Source organism: Solea senegalensis, linkage group LG15 (genome assembly GCF_019176455.1).
Source record: "Solea senegalensis isolate Sse05_10M linkage group LG15, IFAPA_SoseM_1, whole genome shotgun sequence".
NCBI lineage: Eukaryota > Metazoa > Chordata > Actinopteri > Pleuronectiformes > Soleidae > Solea > Solea senegalensis.
The window spans coordinates 6,257,948-6,279,855 of NC_058035.1; the positions used below are offsets into that span (position 1 = coordinate 6,257,948).

The window sequence follows — 21,908 nt, forward strand, 5'->3', positions numbered from 1 at the left end:
ACACACATCACCGCTCCTCCTTATTTTCTTGGAAGCGCTGCTGTTAAGAGGTCCGGAAACATCCGCTGATAGGAATCTGGGTCCTCTGGTGGGTTTTATTTTCGTTAGCTTAAACTGATAGAAGGGACACACTCCTTTCCTCCCCCCCCTTCCCGATGAGTGACTGTCTGTGCTCATGCCAAAGCAAAGAGCCACTTCCTTCAGACTCTGTTGAGACATTAATGAAAACCGAGCTGAAGAGAAGCAGGAGTTCTCGCATGTATATCACATTAAAATGCAACGTCAGTCACGGGCCCAATTATTATAAATAACAAAGGTTCCACCAGCACTGGTGTGCAAATTTCAACTATTTTTACCCTTTTAAGCTTTTTCTGTGCAGTCTATTTCCTCTAAGGTTCATCCTCCTAACAACACTGGATGAGAAGTACAGAAAAAAAAACATTTGTATAAAATAATAGGTCAACGTTAAACCAGGGAAGTCTGTTGGTAACCAATTATAGCTTTTACAAGAGGCCAACTAATATGTGTTTTTTTGTATGGCCAATCTTTACAAATTAGTGCAGCCATTTGTCAGTGTATGATGCAAATACTTTATTTCCCACCTCCACCTGTTTAATAAAAACAGTTTAAAACTCAAATTTAACTTAACTTAAACTTTGCCAAATACACTTTCTGTTGAATAAGTAAAACTACAGTGACTTTGCAGCATTTATGAAGTTTCTGAGAAGAAAAATGTGTGAAATTACATCAAGTATCTGTCGCTTCATTAAATAAAATCGGCCTGTTCAGTCAGCCAGACCTATTTGGTTTGGTTTTCTCCACAGGAATTCAACACATCTGGGGTTCCTTTAAAACCTGAATGATCTTTAACTGAACAGTGAGCGATGAAAAAGATGATGATGCTACATGACTGCGGGGGGATACTCAAAGAAAAGAGGAAGACAATGACAAGCCACTCACCTGGGATGACGTACTGCTCTTTGGCTGTGATGGAGAAAAGAAAGAGGGACGGGTGTCAGTGAGACCAGTCTGGTCTGCATAGCTGTGGCGTCGCTATGCATCAGCACAGTCATATATAAAGAGCTTATATATGACACATGACTCAAGTTCTATGACAGAGAAGCACTGGACTATCTCTGTGTGTATGGCGATGTAGTGAGACCAGAAACAATGTTGAGAGGTGGTGAATATTTGGCTGTTGCTAGGGAGGAGTGACATGAAAGAAACAACAGAGATGGTGAGAAAGAACGAAAGAAAATGACCAAAAGAAACAGAAAAGCGTGGACTCGCTTCTAAGCCAAACAAACGCTGCTGTAAAGAAGTGTGAAACCTCAGCTGTGCAGAGTGCCAGACAGCGTAACACAGTACATAAACACAATAGTGTACACAGAGTGGATGGGAGCGAAGGAGGTGCAGAGGACTGAAGGTTTGAGAGGGCGAGAAGGAAACCTGAGCCTGGCAGGCAGAGCGTGATGAGTGGGCGACGGGATGGAGGGATGTGAGGGAGGGGAGTTTGAGGTTGGCAGAAGTGCAGAGGAATGATGGGCATGTGTAGAAACTCTAGCCCTTATACCAGCCTCGACTGGTGATCTCAGCTCACTGTGGTTTGCATGTGAAACCAGACTCACAATGTGGTAATACGGAGGGGAAATAGAGAAACAGTCAATTTCTCCATGGCCCCAAGTTTGTCTGGGGAGATATTGATTGAGGCTCAGCAGCTCGGCAAATAACAGGTTGAATAAAAAAACCTTTTTGCTAGGAATGATCGCTCATTCAATGCGGTGTGAAAGGTGGAGGGGAACAATGCAGAGATAAAGGCTGCTCCCAGTGGGAAGAGAGAGAGGAGCAGTGAGAGGCAAGTGGAATAAAAACAGCCAAACAGAGAACCTGAGATAAGGAGACGTTGTGAGAGAGAGAGAGAGCAAGAGAGGGACACTGGCTTACCAGAGCAGCGGAACTTCTTGCTCTTGATCTGTCCGATACGTTTGTTTGCAAGTCTGCGTGGGCTGGCACAGCGGGCACCGCTGGTCTCAATGGGGTTGGAGCGCAGGTAGTCTGCCAGCCATTTCAGATTACAGTCACAAATGAATGGGTTCTGGGCCAGGTGACTGGAGAAGACACAGGGAGGGAGGGAGGGCGAGAGGTGGATTAGGAAGAAAAGAGGAAAAAGTGAAGAAGAAAGAGGAACACACGGGAAACAAGGGTTATCACCACAGATTTAATACAGACTCCCACTTGCACAATGTCAGAGGGAATTTCAGTGTAGAGCTGGACAATAATTCAATATTATTAATACATCTGCCAAGGCTTGTCTGACTGTGAGCAGCAAAACTAGTGAGTGGGTAAGGATAGAAGAAGAAATTATTATTATATAAGATTTTGTTTGTGATTTGGATAAAGATCCAGGTCCAGGATTTCCTTTTTTTTAAATAATCGTTCACCTTGCAAGATAGGGGAATATCTTAACACTCTGGGAGACCTTGGCTATGGATTGTGCTTTGGTCTCATAAACTATACTGTAAATAAAAACCCTCCATTTCAATTTTTTCAGGTTCATTTTTCACGTTGTGTTGCTCATTGAGTTTAACTCAGCGGGTTGTTTTTGTGGCGTGGCTGTGCTGCTGGTAAATATTCCTATTAATATGATATATAACCTCTCCAAACCTGCTTCACTTTGAAGAGTGTGAGCTGCCAGATGAAGAAGTCAGTTTGGATAAACAGAGACTGGGGGAGGGTTCAGTGTGTATTTTTACCCTGTTTTGAGATGGCAGGCAAAACAAGAAGCCGCCTTTAGACTACGACTCTGTAACGAAGTGCCCTCGTGGTGAGCCCCAACTTCTTCAACAGGTGTCTCTTTGCGTGTCTTTTGTTTGCAGCTTTCATCACGCTGTGTGTTTCAGACTTGGTGGACACGGTGTGGGGTCCGTATTGATCGTAGCATGTGGCTCGCCTTGTTTATTGGTACAGAAAATAGGAGGCCTTCATTTAGACAGAATTGGTGCGGGTGGAGCGAGTGGGAGCTGTTTTTGATCTCCACGCGGCCGCAAAAAGCTGTGTGTGTTTGTGAAGATGATAGATTTACTCTCCTCATGGTTCCATTGCCGTGTTATTACACAGACCTGCACGTAAACAACTCCTGTGTTGGCTCACGTTTTATGGTGCAGGCTCAGTATGTGTCAGAGTGTGTGTGCAGCGCCATGTTTGTCGTGCGTGTGCACTTTTGACTCACAGGGTCTGTATAGCTCGCAGTGAAGTGAAGGTGCCCTTGGCGAGAGTTTGGATCTTGTTGTCATAGAGCGACAGCAGGGAGAGATTCTGCAGGTCCTGGAAAGTGTTGGCGCGTATGCAATGAATCTTGTTGGCATTGAGCAACCTGAGAGTATGGGGGAGAAAAGGGGAGGAACGATACGGAGGGAGGAAAGCAGCTTGTCAAAGATTCTTTATGTATTCATTTATTATGCATTTTAGAAAACTATGCACAAACGCAATATTTATATGACTTTCACTGAGTGGGAGTAAAAGGTGCCTGGTATTCAGTATATGTTTGCAGTGAATCAGCAGAGTGTTAGTGCACGCTCCTCTTACAGCAGTTGCAGGGCGTACAGGCCATCGAACACCCCCTTGGGCAGGTCAGTGATCTTATTTCCATACAGCACACTACGGAATCACAACGCAGACTTGTTATAGACAAGATAAATGACACCAGAGTGCATATTTTATGCACATAAACAAACTGGACTGAAGCCACTTACAGAGAGTTGAGCGAACGAAGGCCCTGGAAGGCATCAGGAGCGATCTCCGAAATCTGGTTGTTGCTCAGGTCACTGTGTTGCAGAGAGGAAAAATGGATAAAGAAGAAGCAAAGTGAGATTTGCAGAATAAGGATTGACCTTTTTTTATTTAACTCTTCACGTGGGAGTCACCCTCACAGGAAGGTGGGAGTGGACGTGAGGTTGTCACTGGTGAAAGAGGAGGAAGCAAATGTAGTGTGACCTGTGGATGAGGATGAGTTGCAGCTCCCTTCCATATCTCATGTTGCGTCCCCGTCCGGGATTTGATTAAATGGAGCTGGCTGGAGACTTGTAGCCAATCAAAACATTCACTTGTATTATTTGTGGCCTATCGACTGGCTCTGTGTTGTATCATGGGTAAGCAATTCATGTGTACAAAGAAAATTGGGGCACGGGGGGCTGAGATCCAAACTGAAATACAGTAGACAGACTCCAAACATGGCTGTTGTTAATAGGATCCACAGGCCTCTCCCCACAGGATAACCACTAAGCCTATGTGTCCATGTGTTTATGTGTGAGTAAATGCAAGAGTAAATGAGAAACAGTGGGGCAGAAAGAGAGAAAGACAGATGGAGAGCGAGTGAGAGTATGTGGATTGAACTCCAGTCGACTGGATACCTTTGAAGGAAAATCATCATGCGGTGAAGGAGAGGGATATTTTCTCATTTGGGGGTAACAGTTAAATAAGTACCTATTTGTCTTCCTGCAAAGGACTGAGGTTTCCTGGAAGCAAAAAATGTGGCAAAGGAGCCAACATCTGCACTGGTGTGTTTGTGTATGTGTCAGTGTGTGAGGGCTGGTACTACATCTATCTCTTCAGGAGCAGTTCACGTGTAGGTCATTTCAAATTGGGACAAGGTGAAAGAGAACACGTAGGGTTGGCATGTAGGACGAGAAGGGAGAAGGGAGAGGATGTGCTGGGTCAGGAGGGACATAACACACATACCTGCAATCCACAAATAAGCAAACAAACAGACTAAAGAATTTGTCCGACCTTATACTTATTTAGCGTTGCCCACTCAAAAACACCAGAAACCTAAGCAAATAGATGTACAAGAAAAGTGAGGGCCATATTCATCATGATATGTCAGCACCGTCCACACACATTGTGCACTGAGACAGTTGGACACAGGACAGGCCAGACTGGTGACGGCGTACGGCCAGCTGAATCAACACAGGCACCAGGGTCAACACAGACATGCAGCCGTCCACTGTTGTTACTAAAAGCAGAAGCAGTAGCAGCAACAATAGCAGGTCACGTCTGTTTGGGGGACCAACTGGAAGCTGAGCAAGACATTTTCACTGCTATTAAATCTGGTTTGTATTAGAGTTAAGCGGGGCCGGGTTTTTTTTTGGTTGTTGTAATATTGTTTAAATGTCAGTTTCTGGCTCAGTTTCTTTTGAATCTTTATGTGAAAACTAACTTGATGTGCTGGGAGTGAATCCACAATGTTCACAGATTTTGAGACAAAGATAGCCTGGCATTTATTTTTGTATTGTCAAAGATTGTTGTACAATAATTATTTATGTTGAAAGAGAGAGAAAAAAAAGATTTTATTTGTCAATTTAAAAAAAAAAAGGTCTGATTGTGCCTGAAAACAAGTTGTAAGGGCTTGAGATTAGGTTGTCATTTTTACGAGCTGCATTTACTTTGAAGTAAAAAGAAAAACATGAACATGAGTCACATTACATGTTTGCGCTTATTATTGTAATAATATCAAGGTTCAGTAGAAGATACATTAAAATAGCAGTTGGACCGTTCCTGTTAACTCAAAAGCTCTCACTTGGTCTAAGGCTTTTCTTTACTTTGTATAGAAATCTGACCTAGAACTTTATTTTCGTAAGAATAAATGTTAATTCCCCTTGATTTAACAGAAGCTACAATGAGATTTTATCTGATTTGAATTGCCATCTGTCTTGTATTCACTTCATCTGAGAATCACATCATCGCCGGATAAGATAAAACTGTGAGAAATTCGTTGCGAAGGGCAGAGAAACTCCCTGACCTTCCCATTTCCTCTGGCTGCCTGCTGCTATGTTGGTCAGGCCTGCTGGTGTTGGAGTTACGGGTTTGGCCGGCTGGCGAGCGCTGGCTGGTTGACCAGACAGCTGGCTGAACGGCCCGAAAAAACCCTCAGTCTCAACTATGAGCCTGCCACTGTTCACTCGGAGAGAGAGAGCAAGTGAAGCCTCAGCCCTCATTCCAGCACACTCACCGTCTCCTCCTCATCTTCCCAGCCCCAGTTTACAGCGTGCCCATGCAGGCACAACACACACACACACACACTGGACTGGACTGGACTGGACACAACACTAGCCAGGGAAATACCAGTGCCCAGCAATGACAGATGAGGTCTGTTATTATACTCATGTAGCATCTGAGTGCTTGCTTTCCATACCACCCCAAGTCTGAGAACAGGAATATGTTCTTTAGACACAGACAAAATAAATAGTTCATGCTTCTCAGGAGTGGAATAAGAGGACTGCCAATTGTCGTTTCTTTTTCCAGCCCTCAGCTTCTTGTTCTCGTCTGTATTATTTAGCCCCGAGGTGAGTGTACTGCTGTACTTACATCCTACGCAGCTTCTTGTAGGGAGAGAAGGCTCCGGGTGGAATAGACTTAATACCATTCTGCTCCAGACGTCTGGAGAAAGAACAAGAGGAGAGGAGAGGAGAAGAGCGGAGAAATACCATCAGTTAACCAAACAATAGACTTCTCCATGGAAACAGACCTGAGTAATCCCACCATCACCTCTGACCCCTGGTGATTGGCCTGATTATATTAGCGGAGATCTATTTCCCAGCTGTAATAGGTCCAGGCATGTTGGAGTCATAACATCCTCAGAACCAATAAACAATGTGAATACTAAAGTGCTGTGGAAAAAGACCTGGAGGGGAAAAGGCCCTGTGTTGCTTCGCCGGAGGGCGTTAAGGCCTTCAACTCCAAGTCATATTTCTTCTTGTTATAACATTTACAGTTTCCAGCACTTACGTTCTCATATAACATCCTGAAATCAATAATGATCTTGTGAAATTTGTCTTCCTCGGCGTGTCTGCAAAGTGTTCACCAAAAACCTTTGCAGCACGGTGAAATATTACTCGCTTTGGTTTACTTTTTCCCGTGAGCCTATAAGAGCTGCTGACACTAAGTTGACAAGGACGAAGTCTGACAAAAAAAAAACCCCATAAAAAATAAAGAAAACTGTCAAAGAACCAAATGAATATATAGACGAACATACACTTAGTCATTTAATACAGAACAGTCACAAACTTTAATCGGTCTCAGATGGTCCCAGCGAAACAGACATCACTGAACCCCCATTAGTGTGGGCATGCATGTCTGTGTCTGTCAGGGCGGCTGCTACTTGGGACCCAGCTCAGTCGCAGAACAATCCCCTGGTGTAGCTGTCAGGGGGCTGTTTATCTGCAGGTCAGTTCACAGCTTTTAAAACTGTCCTTAACAAGGCTTAGCAGGGCCCGGCGGGAGCCAGCTATGGGCCTGTCGGCCTGTCTGCCTGTCTGCCTGTCCTACCGCGCTGCCGCCCAGCGGAGGAACTGGCTGCAGAACACAAAGCACGGTCCCGTGTGTGAGGTGACGTGTGGAAGGCCCGGTGGAATCCAAAATGACATTTGCCGCCACAGGACAATGCAAAAAATCTGGAAAAACTCCTAGGCAAGCAGAATGTTGTTGATAGATTTAATCTCAACCCTCTTTCGTGTGTGATTCCTTGGCTTGAGACCATTTCCACATGATTTAATTATTCTCTTAGAGACGTTTCAGATTTATTACGGGGCCTTGGGCTGTTGCTATGATTATGTCTATTCGTGGGGGGTAAATGTTTTGTTAGACATTAACCACAACCACTTAACAGTTTTGAGTTTTTAAAAAAATTCCAATCAGGAATGTTTCGCCTTCAAAGGAGGGGCCCGTGATTATGGAGCGACATAGGAGTGCAATTGACGTACTTCGGATAGCAGTGATTCCAGACCACAGATTCCTGCGGTGGACATGCTCTCCCTCTCTGTTTTTGTCTGCCTGTCCCAAAGTGTCCCTGGATTTACAGCAGAGTGACAGCACTGTGGTTCCTCTGCCCTCACCATGCAGCAGAGTGTTGGGCCAAGTGGCTTTAGCACCATCTCTCATCAACCCGTTTGCCTGCCTGTTTCATGCAGAGTCTGGCACTCTGCATGTTGTTTGCATGTGTCGGTGTCGGTCGCGTACGTGCTGTGGCACCCCGGTGCGCCACAAACACACATACGCGATATAGCATGGCAACGTTTTAGTCTTTACGTTCAACCAACGTTTCCATGCACAGTTCAGTTGAGCGATGGTCGTAGCATGACGACTAATGTGTTTGTCTAAGTATTCCGTGTCTTTCCAACATGTATTGACTTTGGTCTCCTAGTTAAAAAAAACCCCATGATTTTCTCATTGTTGTCTTCTTCTGTGTCCCAGTTTTAAAGCTCCGAGCACCAATGGCAGATTAAATCCAACTGAACATGTACAAGCAATTATAATTTGACTCTCAATCGCATCTTCTGGTTTTCAAGTGAGAAATTTGATCCAGTACAATTTTTGTCAGACTAACATGTTGACATGTATTTTAAAAGTTTGCTTTAACCCTTTAACATTTACACATCACAATTGTGCTAATTTTAACCATAAAAGGGCCAGAGAATGTCCTGTAACTAAGTGCTTTTGCCCATTTTTCATAATAATAACTTTCGATATCTGGCAGTTATTATGTTAAAATACTGTATTAACAATTTAAAATGAAGAAAAACAAAAAGCTGTATATGAACACCAGATATTGTTGTTTGAATTTGAAATTTGAAAATAGTATGAAACATATTTGAAATAACATTTGTTTGAATTTTTGTCTCAATGTCCAAAAAATGGGAACTATGTACAGATGTTTTTCATAATTCAAAGTGCGCCTGCAAACGTGTCATCTGCGATACGCTCAGTGTTAAAGGGTTAAGTTGCACTCACACAACTGTGTTTCAGCATACAGCCGTCCAGTGAGCCAGATGAGGGCAACTTTTTACTTTTCACATTGTCGCTCTTCACAGATCAATATGTGCAAGCGACTTAATCCCTCCAATCAACAAAAGAGCTACGTGGTCCCATTTAGAGAAAATCTCTTGTTGCCTTCAGACATAAAATCAATGGTTTCCATCCAATTCATCAGAGTGAACATTTGTATGTTTGTCTGCGTTTGTGTGTCTGTGAGCTGGTGTTTGTGTCAGCCCAATCAATGCTCTTCATCCTCTTCATTAGGATCCAAGCATGGTTTTCATTAAGGGGAAACACATTATGCCTTCGGGTATTCACCCGGTGCATGCGTGTGTCAGAAACGGATGGCAGGACCGCAGCGGCGGATGAAAGGCTGGGGGAGATTTTTATGGCAGACTTCAGTCGCTGCAGACAGAGACCGTGGTGCATAGTAATCTGTTGTGGTACTGTTTAGGCTTACTGGGCCTGGTCTCACAGGGGGAGTACACAAACCAGCTCATAGCCCTTACAGCCAAAAAACACGGCGCTGGCACTCATTAGGGGGAGAGCAAGGCAGGGAGGTTGCAATTCTCCGATTTGTACATAATGAGAGCAGCATGTGTGTATTTGTGTGAGTATGTGAGTGCCTCATTAACGAGGCATTAGGCTGGCCTTGATACCCAGCAGCCCGCCTAGCTGTAATTGAAGCTGTTTTTATAATGAACTTCAAGCACAGATCAAACCTGCTGCAGCAAATTACCGAGTCAATCTCTCCCTTCTCTGTTTATTCCGCCGCTGTCCGTTGATCTTCCTCCTCAAACCTGCCTGTGGTGATTTGGCAAGCAGATTAAAAAAAAGGATGAGGAACGACCACACGAGGAAAAGGAGAGGGAGTGAAGATTGCTGCGTGAATATAATATAAGGCTCTGGTCAGGGGAAATATTCATATTTTAATAAGTCAGTTTCTTGTAAAAGATGAAACAGAACACGGAAGTTATTAGCAGGACATGGTTAAGCACCAATTAAATGTGAAGGGCAGAGAGACATTAAACATGTCTTTACTGTAGGTCAGCTTTCCCCTCTGTTTCTCCCTTTAGTCCTGCTCACAGATCACATGGGTCTCTATCAGACAGCTCTCTTGTGGCACATTCAAACTGGAGGACACCAATAGTCAAAACATAGAATGTGTGAGGACCTCAATGATTTTAAATGCCTCAATATTTTTGTGGGTGTTCATATGATTCGGCAAGAATACACAGAAGTGTGAACTGCATGTCCAAATTAGGTAACAGCACAAACCACTGCAGGAGAAATGGGTCAGGGTTGTTGGGGAACACGGGATCTGTGACTTCCATGCTGGCTGGGTATTTATAAACAGACCCCATGGGGAGGAAGAGACCTAGAAACTTGCTGTGTCCTCCTGAGCACACACACACACACACAGACATGCTCCTTGGAAGATATGCGACCACTAACTTTCTCCCGTCAGCCTCCCCTTTGCTCGCCACGCATTCACGGTGGTGTTACTGTACCATTTCATGCAGGCGCGCAGACGTGCATTCCCATGAATTGCAGACCGCAGATAGCATGTGGGCTGTAAATGGTTAATGCTCAGACAGATGTTACGGGGCTGATAAACTGAGGGAGGGATGATAGCAAAGTGTTTGAACGCAGTTCACAGCCATCTGAGCTGGGGAGGACCATGCAGTCGGAGTGAAAAAGTCTGCACATTTTTTTTCTTCCAGTGAACAGAAAATCAAATCCCCCTTGTCAGGTGATGCCTGGTGAGAGAAGCAAGCTGGAACAGCAGATACACACGGATGCCTAAATCATCCCAGCCTTGTTCAAGCACAGAGACGTTGATAAGAAAACACACACAACAAATCTTGAATATGTATGTGTGAGCAAATGCCCTGCCGTGCCACGCTTCAAAGAGCCGTGCAGCTGCGGATATGTTCCTGCAAAATCCATTTCTTTCCTGTTGTTCTGTTTTTGATCAGCACAGACAGTTATCGGGTTCCGACGGCATCTGCGGCATTAAAATTACACATCTCTCACTCAGATGTGTATTATTTATAGTCAAATATTGCTTTTAAAGCTGCAGTGCATAACTTTTGGGTGATGTTTTGTGGCTGCTGTTATTATTCTGCCACTATTTAGCTCCGTCACGCAGTACTTTCGGGTCAAGAAGCTGCTGAATGATGATGCTTTTTTGAGACGTTTCATGCGGTCTTCTTTGTGTTAGTGACTAGATCGTTGAGTTATCACACCTACGCTCTCCTGACAAAGGGAAATGATCAGCTTTACTCATATTAAACTCTGTCTCAAAATCAGGCATAACATGTGCTTACATCTCAGCCATGCTGTCAGGCAGGTTGGCTGGGATGGCGGTCAGACCCTTCCCTCGACAGTCCACGATGTTGTTACTGCAGGTGCACATGGCGGGGCATGAGCCACCGCCTGTGCTGCATGGCTGCAGGCTGGAAGACTCCTGGTGACCTGAAACAAACAGACAAAAAAGAAAAACGTGCATGAGAAGTGAAACAGGAGTTAAATATGATGCTGAACTACGCACCTCCTACAGGTGTGTAAGCACAGGTGGATTGGAACGTTTTAATTACTGGGAGAGATTGATGGAGAAGCTCTTGCACTCACGTGGAGCTCAAACTATCGTTGGTCCTCAGGGTTTTATAAAGTGAATCGCAAATGAACGCACATCACCTGTGCTGTTTTGACACTGAGGGAGAAGAGATTAAACAGCCTGTTCCCGACTTTATTGTAAAGCCGTACATCTGTGGAAATCAATAGGCACGAAAGTAGGTTATCTATTAAAGGGGTGCCACGGTGTATTGAGAGGAGAAGAGCTGCAGGGGGTGATTGATGGACTCTCAATAACATCCATTGATCTCTGTGGAAATGTTCCTCCTGAGTCTGCGTTCTCTGGTTCGAATTAATGCCATTCTGCACATTCAGCTTCCCACACCTCTTCACTTCCATTCGTTATAAAACATTTCAACTTTTCAATTTGCATACAGAGCGCACAACCCATCACGCCGTCTCTAGATACCTGTTCAAATAACTGTGGCACTGTAAGTGATGTGGGTGCATGCACTGTTTGGTATGTGTCGTGTGTGTGTGGGGGGGGGGTGTGGGGGTGTTTAGCATGTATGTATGAAAGTGTAACCTAGATAAAATGAATAAAACAGACTTTTAAATGGCCTCATTTACACAGCATTACTAATCCAAGTTTCCAACCATTAATATTTGATGACCTTTCTATCTATTGCTCAGCTTGTGAAGAGGGGGGAGGAGGGGAGAGAGAATGTGGTGTAGGCTGAGGGTGATGAAGATGGAGTTAGAGTCAGCGACAGAGAAACTACACTCTCTGAAACCCTGAGAAAGGTCACTGCCCAATATTACTATGGCTGTCGGACCATTTAGTTAATAACTCATTTACTGGTTGGATCACATGATTCTGGCTGATCAAGCACCTGAATGGATGCGAGGCTCTCACTGAACTGGGGGAGCACGTAAACACAACAAATTGCATCAAGAGCACACCGTGCTGCACCCGTGTGATCTGAGGTCCTGTGATCTAGCGTGGCAGAGGTTTGACAGATCTGGGATCAGGTGTGGGGCAGAGAAGAAGTCCCTTCAGATCTAACATGGCACATTTGACAGGTCTGAGATCAGGAAGAGTGCAGAGCACAGCTGGAGCAGCCTTAACAATGACAGCTCTGTGACAGGTATACTTCAGGTGACGCCGTTTGATGTACACTCATCCACTTCTTTCTAGAGCTGTTTTCCCCATTAGATCCTTCACCATCTGCCTTCTCCGCCGCTCCGTTCCCATCCAACTTCCCTTGTTTTATTTGCCTTCACCTTTTTATCACTCTGCCCTCCTACAGCTGCTCTTTCTGCTTCGCTCTCACTGCTCTTAGTGTCTTCATTTTCAGCCACTCCACACCCACATCGCTGCCACTGCAGTCCATTAACTCCTGTCTTACATTCAACCTCACGCCACTTAATTATTCTCATCGTTTCAAATTATTATCAGAAGCTTTTCCCTCCATTTGTCTCTTTCCTCACACTTAGGTTCACCCTGTCTTCTCCCCCCTTTTCTCTCTTGTACAACCATTTCATCCCCATCTCTAACTCCACGAGATGTTTTTATTCTTCCCCCTCAAGCAGTTTGCTCATTTCAAACATAATATTTTTTACTCCATTTATTATCCTTGGGAGCTGTAATTCGATACAACAATCATTAATTTTCCATCACATAACCCTAAATTAGCACGAGTGGCACATAAATGATCAGGGAGAGCACAGAACATGTAAATGTGAATGATTTGTGCAATAAAATCACAGCAGGAGCTGCAGTTGCTCTGATGTAGACTAGAGTCAGAGGGATATGAGTAATAGGGATGGAAAAGGCAGTGGTATTTGTATTTCACTGGGTTTAATATCATGAGAGAATAAATAACAAATGGTGATCACGCACCAGAGACACTCTGACTAATATAGACAGAATATAAATAAAGGTGATTGCTCTGAAATAAATTGAAGCATTCCAAAATTTTGAGGTTTGTTGTTTGTTTGTTTTTTAACTGAAAAATTAGCTTACTTTCTGGAAAATAGTAATATTATTCCTCAAAGTGAAGCTGTGAATGTGCTACTTTGCACATTTATTGAGAAAAACTTCCAAAATGTTGGCATTTTTCAGATGAACACTGGGAGTCGGTGAGTCACGATGCTGAATTTCATCATTTTACAGCAACTAATAACACAAAGTAACCCATTTTACTTTCTCTCCCTCCTTCAACACAACACCACTCCGCCTCAAATCCCCCGCAGGTGGCCTGGCCTGCACAGCACAGACTAGTTAACACGCACACAAACTCGCGGAATACCAAAAAACACATGCGTGTGTGCATGCATGTGCGTCTGTGTGCCAGTGAGCCAGTTCCTAATGAGTCCTTCACTGGGAGTTCAACTTCTGGTCAGAGAGAAGTGAAGAAACCAGGAGAAACGTGTGCTTGCATGAATGCATGATTGCATATTTATACATGACGGGCAGAAATACACACAGCGATAGATTTTGTGTCCATCGTGTTTGTTTTGATGCTTCGTATCAATCAGTGTTGATTAACAACAGCCTTCCTGGTTACAAAAACATCGACGTCTTACACGAAGGAGGCTTATATCAACATGATACAAAATCTGCAACTGTCCGTCACGCAAAACCTCAACTTTTTGTATATGGGTCCCGCCAGACCCCAAAGTTTCCCTGACACCCCCACCACCACCACCCTTCTATATCATTACACTCCCACGCTTTGAGTCTGTTTCCCTGGGCGATGAATAGTTAATGATCTGTGCTGTCACGCCGTATGGCTGCGTAAAAATCACAACCCATGGAGAGAGAGAGAGAGGGACACACACACACACATGCACACACACACACACAGGAACACTCCTCACAGCTGGTGTTGAGAGTGAGATGGCCTTGTGGGGAGTAGAGTTTCTCATGCTGTTTTTCCAGTGTGCTGATATGATAACCCCAGTGCACGTCTGCACGCTCTCTCCCGTGCAAAGCCGTGATAATCCATGCACAGGGAGGAGAAAGGTGATGAATAATGACAAGTGAGCAGAAGGTGAGCTACTGTCAGTGAGGGCTACCTTTGTGCCAGATGTGAGTTTTATACATATATATAGATATATACATATATCTATATATAGATATATATATGCCAGGCCTTTTGCTGGCACTGCTACACAACTCCTGAAAACTGCTGGAGACACATGAAAGGGCAAGAGGGGGAGCGAGGGCTGTGAAAGGGCTGCCAGGTGAAAACACCGACACACAACACAATGTGGGAGAGTAGCTTGAAAATGATTTATGAGCGCGAGTTTTTGTGGAATGAATGATGGAATGATCAAAGACGCTCTTTGCAAACAAGGATTTTCTAATTTTGTTTGTATTTGATCCACAGAAGAAAAAAAAAAAAGGCTTCTGAAAATATAATTGATTAAATAAGCAATAACTTCACAAGTTTTACCTGAGCAGCTGAATTCATGTTTCTGCACCTCTGCCACATTAAGTCCTCTGAGCTCAGTGGGGCCAGTGCACTGGGTGAAAAGGCCAAGTGTCGGTCTCTGTCTGAGCCACTGGGCCAACCAGGCCAGATGACAGTCGCAGTTCAGGTTGTTGGAGTGCAGTCGGCTGTAGAAGGAAAGAAAGAAAGCAAAACGAATGTATCATTAAAAGATCCTTGCCTCTTTGCTATCTAAAATACCTCCATCTGAACTTAAGAATAGCATAAAAAGTGTCTGCTCTTTCACAGAACTAATCACATCCCATCTCTGTGGCGACGCACACCAAATAATATGCTATGCAGATGATTGTAAATGACACATTGGAAAAAAAGAAGGAGTGCTAAAGAGGACTTTTCTAAACCCGGCGCTCCAAACACGGCATTACTGGAATGCCGTGTCTGTCCAGAATAACTCTGGTGCTGTGGTGCGGTGGACCTCGGGAGCACATATGCTAACTTGCAGACCCGTGGTGCACAGACACATTTGTGTACACACAAACAGACAGGCCATATAATGAGACCCCACTGAGAGTGAGGAAGCCCAAAAAGCCACCACAAGAACAGCGGAGTCACGGCTCCGAGATTCAGTGGGGGATAATTGTTTTAATTTGTACATAATTTCAGATTTAGTAATGACATACAATGCACAATACACAATGGGCTTCTAAGGCTATTTGCGTCTATCTGGGCCAGTTGTTGTTGTTGTGTGTGCTTTAGACGGAGGAGATAATGGCTTTTGGCACCGCTACAGACCCCACTGTGGTGGTGATATGGCTTCCTCCCAGCAATGCCTGGAATGACAGAACCTAACAACTCGGGATCATATGGTACTGCAGCACTTTCTCCACTGTGCCTGCCTGACTGAATGCACGCAGAGTTGCAGACTATAGTTTCATATCAAAGAGGAGGCAAAGAATTGTGGTGATGGGAAAGGTGTGACTCACAAGGTTCGTAGTTTGGGCATGTGGTTGAAGCTGGAGACCGGGATGCTGCTGATATTGTTGTTGTTCAGCGTTCTGTGAAAAGCAAAACATCAGACACAGTCATATTGACAATGCAGGGGAGGTGGGGGGTGGAGCAGTTTTTTAAATCTATACTTCTAAAAAGAGTTTTTTGTTTACACCCATCCTTTTCCGTTCTATCCTTTTTAATCCTCCCCCCCCCCTCTCTTCTTTTCTCCATCTTTCTGTGTGGCATCCCACAGGGAATAACACCTCATTCTATGCAGATGGGATGCCCTGGCACCTCCCACTCATACACACAGTCATGCATGCAAATATACACACATGCATGCACATACATGCACACACACACACGCCTGGGCATCAGCTGCACTGAGAGAATCGGGTCATTTCAATCAGCCTAATAACCTTTTACCATTTTTCAACCTGCTCCCCCTTTTAACACAACCTGTCCACCTCCCCCATAAACCTATACATACAAACACCATCAGAGCACGGCCACCTCTTTCACTATTATAACAAACCTATCACGACATCTGCAATCCATCCATGCCATGAAAGCAGCCTTTAATGACTTTTTTTTTTTGTCTTTCCAGCCACTAAAAAAAAAAGCCCACCACAAACACACATGCACCGCTCAGTCGTTCCCTCATAAAACAACAGCGCTGTCAAAGTTGCCTTTGTCGCTCTTCATCGACATTGTTTCAGGTGGAGAGCTTCAACGCAGGCCTGTGATTATGAATTTTGACAAGGGATGATTAATTGAATGTTTAAGAAATACGGCACGATATGGTCACCAATGAATCCATGGAGGAATGCTCACTTGAATAGGTGTTTTTTTTTTTTTTTGATTAACATGCTTGGAGCTCTCTTGTCAGATGGCCCTGCCCAGGGCTGGATGGGGTGTTGGAGGGAGGTGGAGGAGTGTTAATGTGATGGAGGGGAACACGTCTGTCAACTATGTGGAACAATGAGTTAATGGAGCTTGGTCTCCATGATGCAGGCCCCCCTCATGAGGCCCACTGGGGGTATTTTGGCATAAAAAAACCAAGGGCATGCTAATTAAAGGCCTGTGCTATGTGTATATATTATCTGTGGTTATTGGCAGTGCAGGAGAATGTCTTAATCTAACTCATTTCTTAATTGAACTTTAATGGAACGATACAGGGTGCGGCTTGGATAAATAGCGTTTCTCGAGATACTTACAGCACTTCCAGGCCCCTCAAAGCTCTGAAAGCTCCATCCTCGATGCAGCTGATGTGGTTTTTATCCAGCTGACTGCAGAGCACACGGGACAGAGAGGCTTTGTTACACAAGACACACGCACACACAACCTTTCCGTCTCCCTGTGGGGCAGTTGCAATCATTGATACAGTAAGTATTTCACTGATGGACTATGGTAAATCGATGCTGGTTTAGTCATCACAGCTCATGTAACCCCCGGAGTAGCAAACGTCGACTTTGCCGGTTGTTTATCTGAATTGATGCGCCTCGTAAATCTGTGTGCCTGCGTGTGAACCTGCATATGCTCTGCTAAAGACGTAAATCACAATCACTACGAGGCGTCTTCGGGGAGCCGCGCACGTGTGTAACGAGGTTGGTCGTATTCTCTATCACAGTGATATATAATCCACTCAACATGCGTACACAAACATCATGACAGAGAGCCGTTAACTCAGCCAAACAATGTCAACATGCTGGAATTATTACTGTGGATAAAATGAGGCATAATCTTCTGCTGGTCACTCACATTATTGGTTTCAGTCTGATTTCCTTCACTCTGGATAATCTCGACTCATTATTGATTATTACTGTTTGTTTTCAACTATCAATCTTGATTAGTAATTTCACAGAAAATTAAGCAACACGTATTATCCCTGACTGATTGCAGTCCACTGTTTCCAGCTTCCAATTAGGAAATTGTGTTCTGTGCCGATTTTGCATTTTCAAAGCACTGTGCTATTTCATTTTACTCATGTTTTGCTTTTATCATTTGCTGTTGAAGACCTGAAACTTTTGGGAAACAAATGAAAGTTGTGCTTATTTAAGACTTATATTCAAACGGAGGACTTTTATCAACCAGCAGAGTCGCCCCTTGGTGGCTAACTGCTACTTCTGTTCTATATCCTGGACTTTCAAACATGAAGACTATCTCCATTTTTTAGATGCAGTCTATGCTTTTAATTGCATGTGTTGTTTTATGCATATAGTGCAGTGTTGCAAACAACATGTGTTTGAGTCTTTGTTTACACAAATTTGATGTGCAATTTCTCAGCTTTCAGAAACAGTTGGAATCTCCGATAGGGTAAACTGTTGCATAATTACGGTAATGCAATAAACGTCTCATCTGGGATAATGTTAATATATAATATAATATCGGTGTTAATATAATATAGGGTTTATTTTCTATAGACCAATCGTAAATCAGTAATAAAAGTAATGATTAGGAGCTGTACTTTGTGAATCCATCGCTGCTGAACCGGGTGAGGTACTCACAGGTTTTTGATGTCTGTAGCTCCTCTGAAGGCTTTTCTGGGGATGGACTGGATGAAGTTCTCACTCAGATCTCTGTGGAGAAAAACAGCAAGCATTGGTTACAAATCGCACACAAGGTTTTAAGGTTTAAGGTTTGTTTTGTCTTAACATTTTGACTTCAACAAGAAGAATCAAAACTCAGTGTTCAGTGTTCCTCCCTCCATGTTTTCGAAACCACGATCATTGGTGGAGAACAGAAAGCTCAGGGCAATTTGTTTCCCTCCCTAATGTGTGCCAAAACCCTTAGGTGTGGTACTGCGTGGTGAGCATTACTCACAATGGAGTTGTTATTTTATAGGGGTTGTTATTCAGCGTACACTCATGCTATAATTTGTTCTCTGTGCTTTTACCATTTTGTGGGTTGTGAGGTGACCAACTTGCTGACTGCACCCAGACCAAACAAGCAGGCAGCAGGGCAGCAAGCAGTGATTGGTCTTCTGGATTCATTAAGACACAGTTGAACAGAGAATAAGGCTGTGCGTTGGACCAGCACTTACTAATGGATAAAAAATAAGGCTTTTGGAAAGTACATGTCTGTGGAAAGTAAGAGTAGACATAGTTTAATTAGTTTAATTGTCTGACATTTAAATGGTGATATACTGAGAGCTATTGTGAAAGACACGCACACACACACACACACACTTGTGGATTTAATGAATTATTTTTATGGTAAATGAGGCATATTGCAAAGGCGGATCCCTTTGAGCGACTCAACCAGAACACCAGAATTTAGAAAACCACACAAACCAAACCAAACTTTTTTTTTCATAACTATCACTATTCCAGTGTTCATGTAATAAATACCAGGACGTGTTCAAGTACACACACCAATAAAACTCAATGGGGTTGTGTTAAAATGAGCTTCCATGACTCGAGCATCACATACTGTCCCCACTGGGTCATCGTTTTCACAGATTCCCTTCCCACATTGTTTCAGTCAGATAGAAAAGAGGGGACAAAATGCAGTTGCGTTGTGCAATCCATCTAATGAATGGGTTGTTATGTCTTTATGGTGCAGCAGAAATGAAAAGCGCTCTGTCGGCCATGACGAATACGCCGCAATTACTGATGGAATGTGTGTGTTTGCTTTTCTGTTGTTCGATTATATTTAATTTGAAGGCAACCAAATTAAAGTATTGGATTTTGCTCAATATTTGCCGGGATATGAATCCATGTGTGGAGCAAACTGATCCAACTGTATGCTGGCAGCCAACTTGTTGGGTCTTTCTTGTCCCATGTTTACACCCCATTAGCAAACGGCCATATATGTAACTGCATATGACCATAATGTGTGCACTGCTATAGCTTGGATAAACAACAGCTTTGTTTTCAACCTACAAAAATGAGAAGTTCACGCACAGATGTGCAAACGAAACACACACATCGCTGGCTTGCCTTCAAAGGGAACATAAATATTCCATCTGATGGCACATTCTAATTTTATCATCTGAGGTTTTTGACTTTAATTTCCACAGCAGATCTGCATAACATCTGCTCTCACCGTGGCAGCCGGGCAACTCAGTTAACAGGCAATTTAGGCAATTACACAATAATAATCTATCTGTTCTGCAACATTTGGCAGAATCGGGCCACAAACATCAAACCAGCTTCATGCCTCCACGCTGACAAGCACAGAAGCAGGAGAAGTTGTGCGTCTTCCAGATCAATTGTTGTTCCTGTGGCAAAGCGGAGTCAGTCTGGCACCCAGAATATAATGGTGCCTCTTATCAAGACGGCTGCTACAGTGCATACAAGAAAAATGCTTCTGGTCTACCTGGTCCTGCAGACCGGATGACTAATTAGTCCTCTCACTTTCTACTAACCTTCTCGCTACACACACACACACACACACTCTGCAACTGAAACACACAGCAATGCCGTAGTGCAGACACACAGTTAATGACTTCTCCCCCCGGACATCTGGAGTGTGGTATGTCTTTTCTCTGTGCGCCTGTACGTGTGTGTTCGCTCCTGGGTTACAATAAGTGAGTAATGATAACAGACTGCTGTGCTAGGACAGCACTGTTGGAGTGCCAGAGGCAAGAGTGAGTGCAAGTAGTGGAAGAAAGATGGAGAGATACAGACAGGCGACAGAGGCTGAAGTGCAAGATGAGGCAAGAAGGCTCTGACAATATGAATACAATGCTATGTGTGTGTAAGTAGTAAAACCCAAAGCTCTGGAGTGGAATCCACACACTAAAACCCCGTAATCCTGTTAGCACACTATAACATGATTGGCTGGAGTGATCTATATGCTCCCACTTATGGTGCAGTTTGATTGGATTAGATGTTGAGGTCGTGGGAGGTCGCGTTGTAACTGTGGGTCTTTTCTGCATCGTGTGCCCAAAAGCAGCCGCATGGCAATCCCAAATAATGCCATCTATCATGCCAGAAAGTCTGTCTTTCTCTCAATTACTTATATTGGCCTCCTCTGCCTGATTCTTTCACTCCTCTGTCACACCGAACAGAATAATCACAGTGGTCATGGTTTGGAGTCTGCAGTCTTCTGTGTCCTTTATGGATTTATCGTGGGGTTCAGCTCCTACGGGAGCCAGAGCAACATTAAATTTAGCAATGTTACATTTCTGCATTTACACATTCTTAAAACGGCAAACAGCACATTTCTGTGGGAGCCCATGCTGTATTTTGCATAGTCTGTGGTTGCCCCTCACTGGTATTATCTAAGCTCGGCCCCGGCTGAGTTGGCTCTGAGATGTTTGACATTTCTGATTAGTTTGGAAGCAGATTTTCAGGGAAGCACTCATCCCTTCCAAAACAGACATGATTATGTGAGAACAGTCACCACAAAGGGGGATATTGGCCACCATAGTCTCCCTCACTAAGTCGTGACAGTAAATTTAATGTTACAGCCCTTCAGCAAATACCACCACAGCGCATCAATTGAGAAAAACATTTGAAGAACAACTAAACTGGCATGGCAAGAAATATCAGAAAGATTATAACTAAGCAAAAAAAAACGTCTTCCCTTTTGTCTTTGTCCTTTTCTTTTGTCCTAGCTAATTTACAGTTTCTAAAATGTGGGTCTGGCTACATTCAGACCTGGTATTAACATCTCTCCTCAGTGATCCGATCGCATGCAGACAGAGTTAAGTACACCTGGCACTAAAATGCATCCTGGAGGCATCTCTGGTGACCCTGTGAGATTGGAGCTGGTGTCCTTGCCCTTTATTCAAATACACACTGTCTATATGATTATACAGATGTGTCTGATGTCGATGTGTTTGTGTGTGCGTCGGTGTGTGAATGCGTGTGACTGACAAAGAGACCAAGAGAAAAGTGGCGACCAAAGCTCTGCTTATGCTGCTGTACCATGAAATGAGAGATGAGATTTTGACCATAAAAAAAATCATGTGACAATAGATCTTGACATATGAGTGCTGATTAGTTTAGTACAAAAGTGTTTTAAATGGTAACAGGTCTGAGGACAGACTGAGACTGTGTGGCCACATGCATGCACAAACCACCTCTGAATGTGGTTTTTGTGACAGTATCTGAGGACACATTCGGG

The 21,908-nt window shown here is 43.8% G+C and overlaps 1 protein-coding gene across 4 annotated transcripts in view; it reads right to left on the reverse strand.

Moving 5' to 3' along the window:
* Positions 1 to 21,908, reverse strand: part of slit1a (slit homolog 1a (Drosophila)) — a 92,198-nt gene that overhangs the window by 20,244 nt on the left and 50,046 nt on the right. For 2 of the 4 annotated variants that reach the window (XM_044045745.1, XM_044045743.1), the window contains exons 5-15: positions 18,341 to 18,412; positions 17,051 to 17,122; positions 15,827 to 15,898; positions 14,847 to 15,010; positions 11,139 to 11,286; positions 6,364 to 6,435; positions 3,753 to 3,824; positions 3,586 to 3,657; positions 3,230 to 3,373; positions 1,945 to 2,108; positions 961 to 984 (exon numbers count right to left, since the gene is read on the reverse strand). In XM_044045745.1, the coding sequence (XP_043901680.1) occupies positions 961 to 984; positions 1,945 to 2,108; positions 3,230 to 3,373; positions 3,586 to 3,657; positions 3,753 to 3,824; positions 6,364 to 6,435; positions 11,139 to 11,286; positions 14,847 to 15,010; positions 15,827 to 15,898; positions 17,051 to 17,122; positions 18,341 to 18,412 (1,076 nt within the window). The remainder of the gene's footprint in view (positions 1 to 960; positions 985 to 1,944; positions 2,109 to 3,229; positions 3,374 to 3,585; positions 3,658 to 3,752; positions 3,825 to 6,363; positions 6,436 to 11,138; positions 11,287 to 14,846; positions 15,011 to 15,826; positions 15,899 to 17,050; positions 17,123 to 18,340; positions 18,413 to 21,908) is intronic. The other 2 variants (XM_044045747.1, XM_044045744.1) reach the window with 1 other exon arrangement.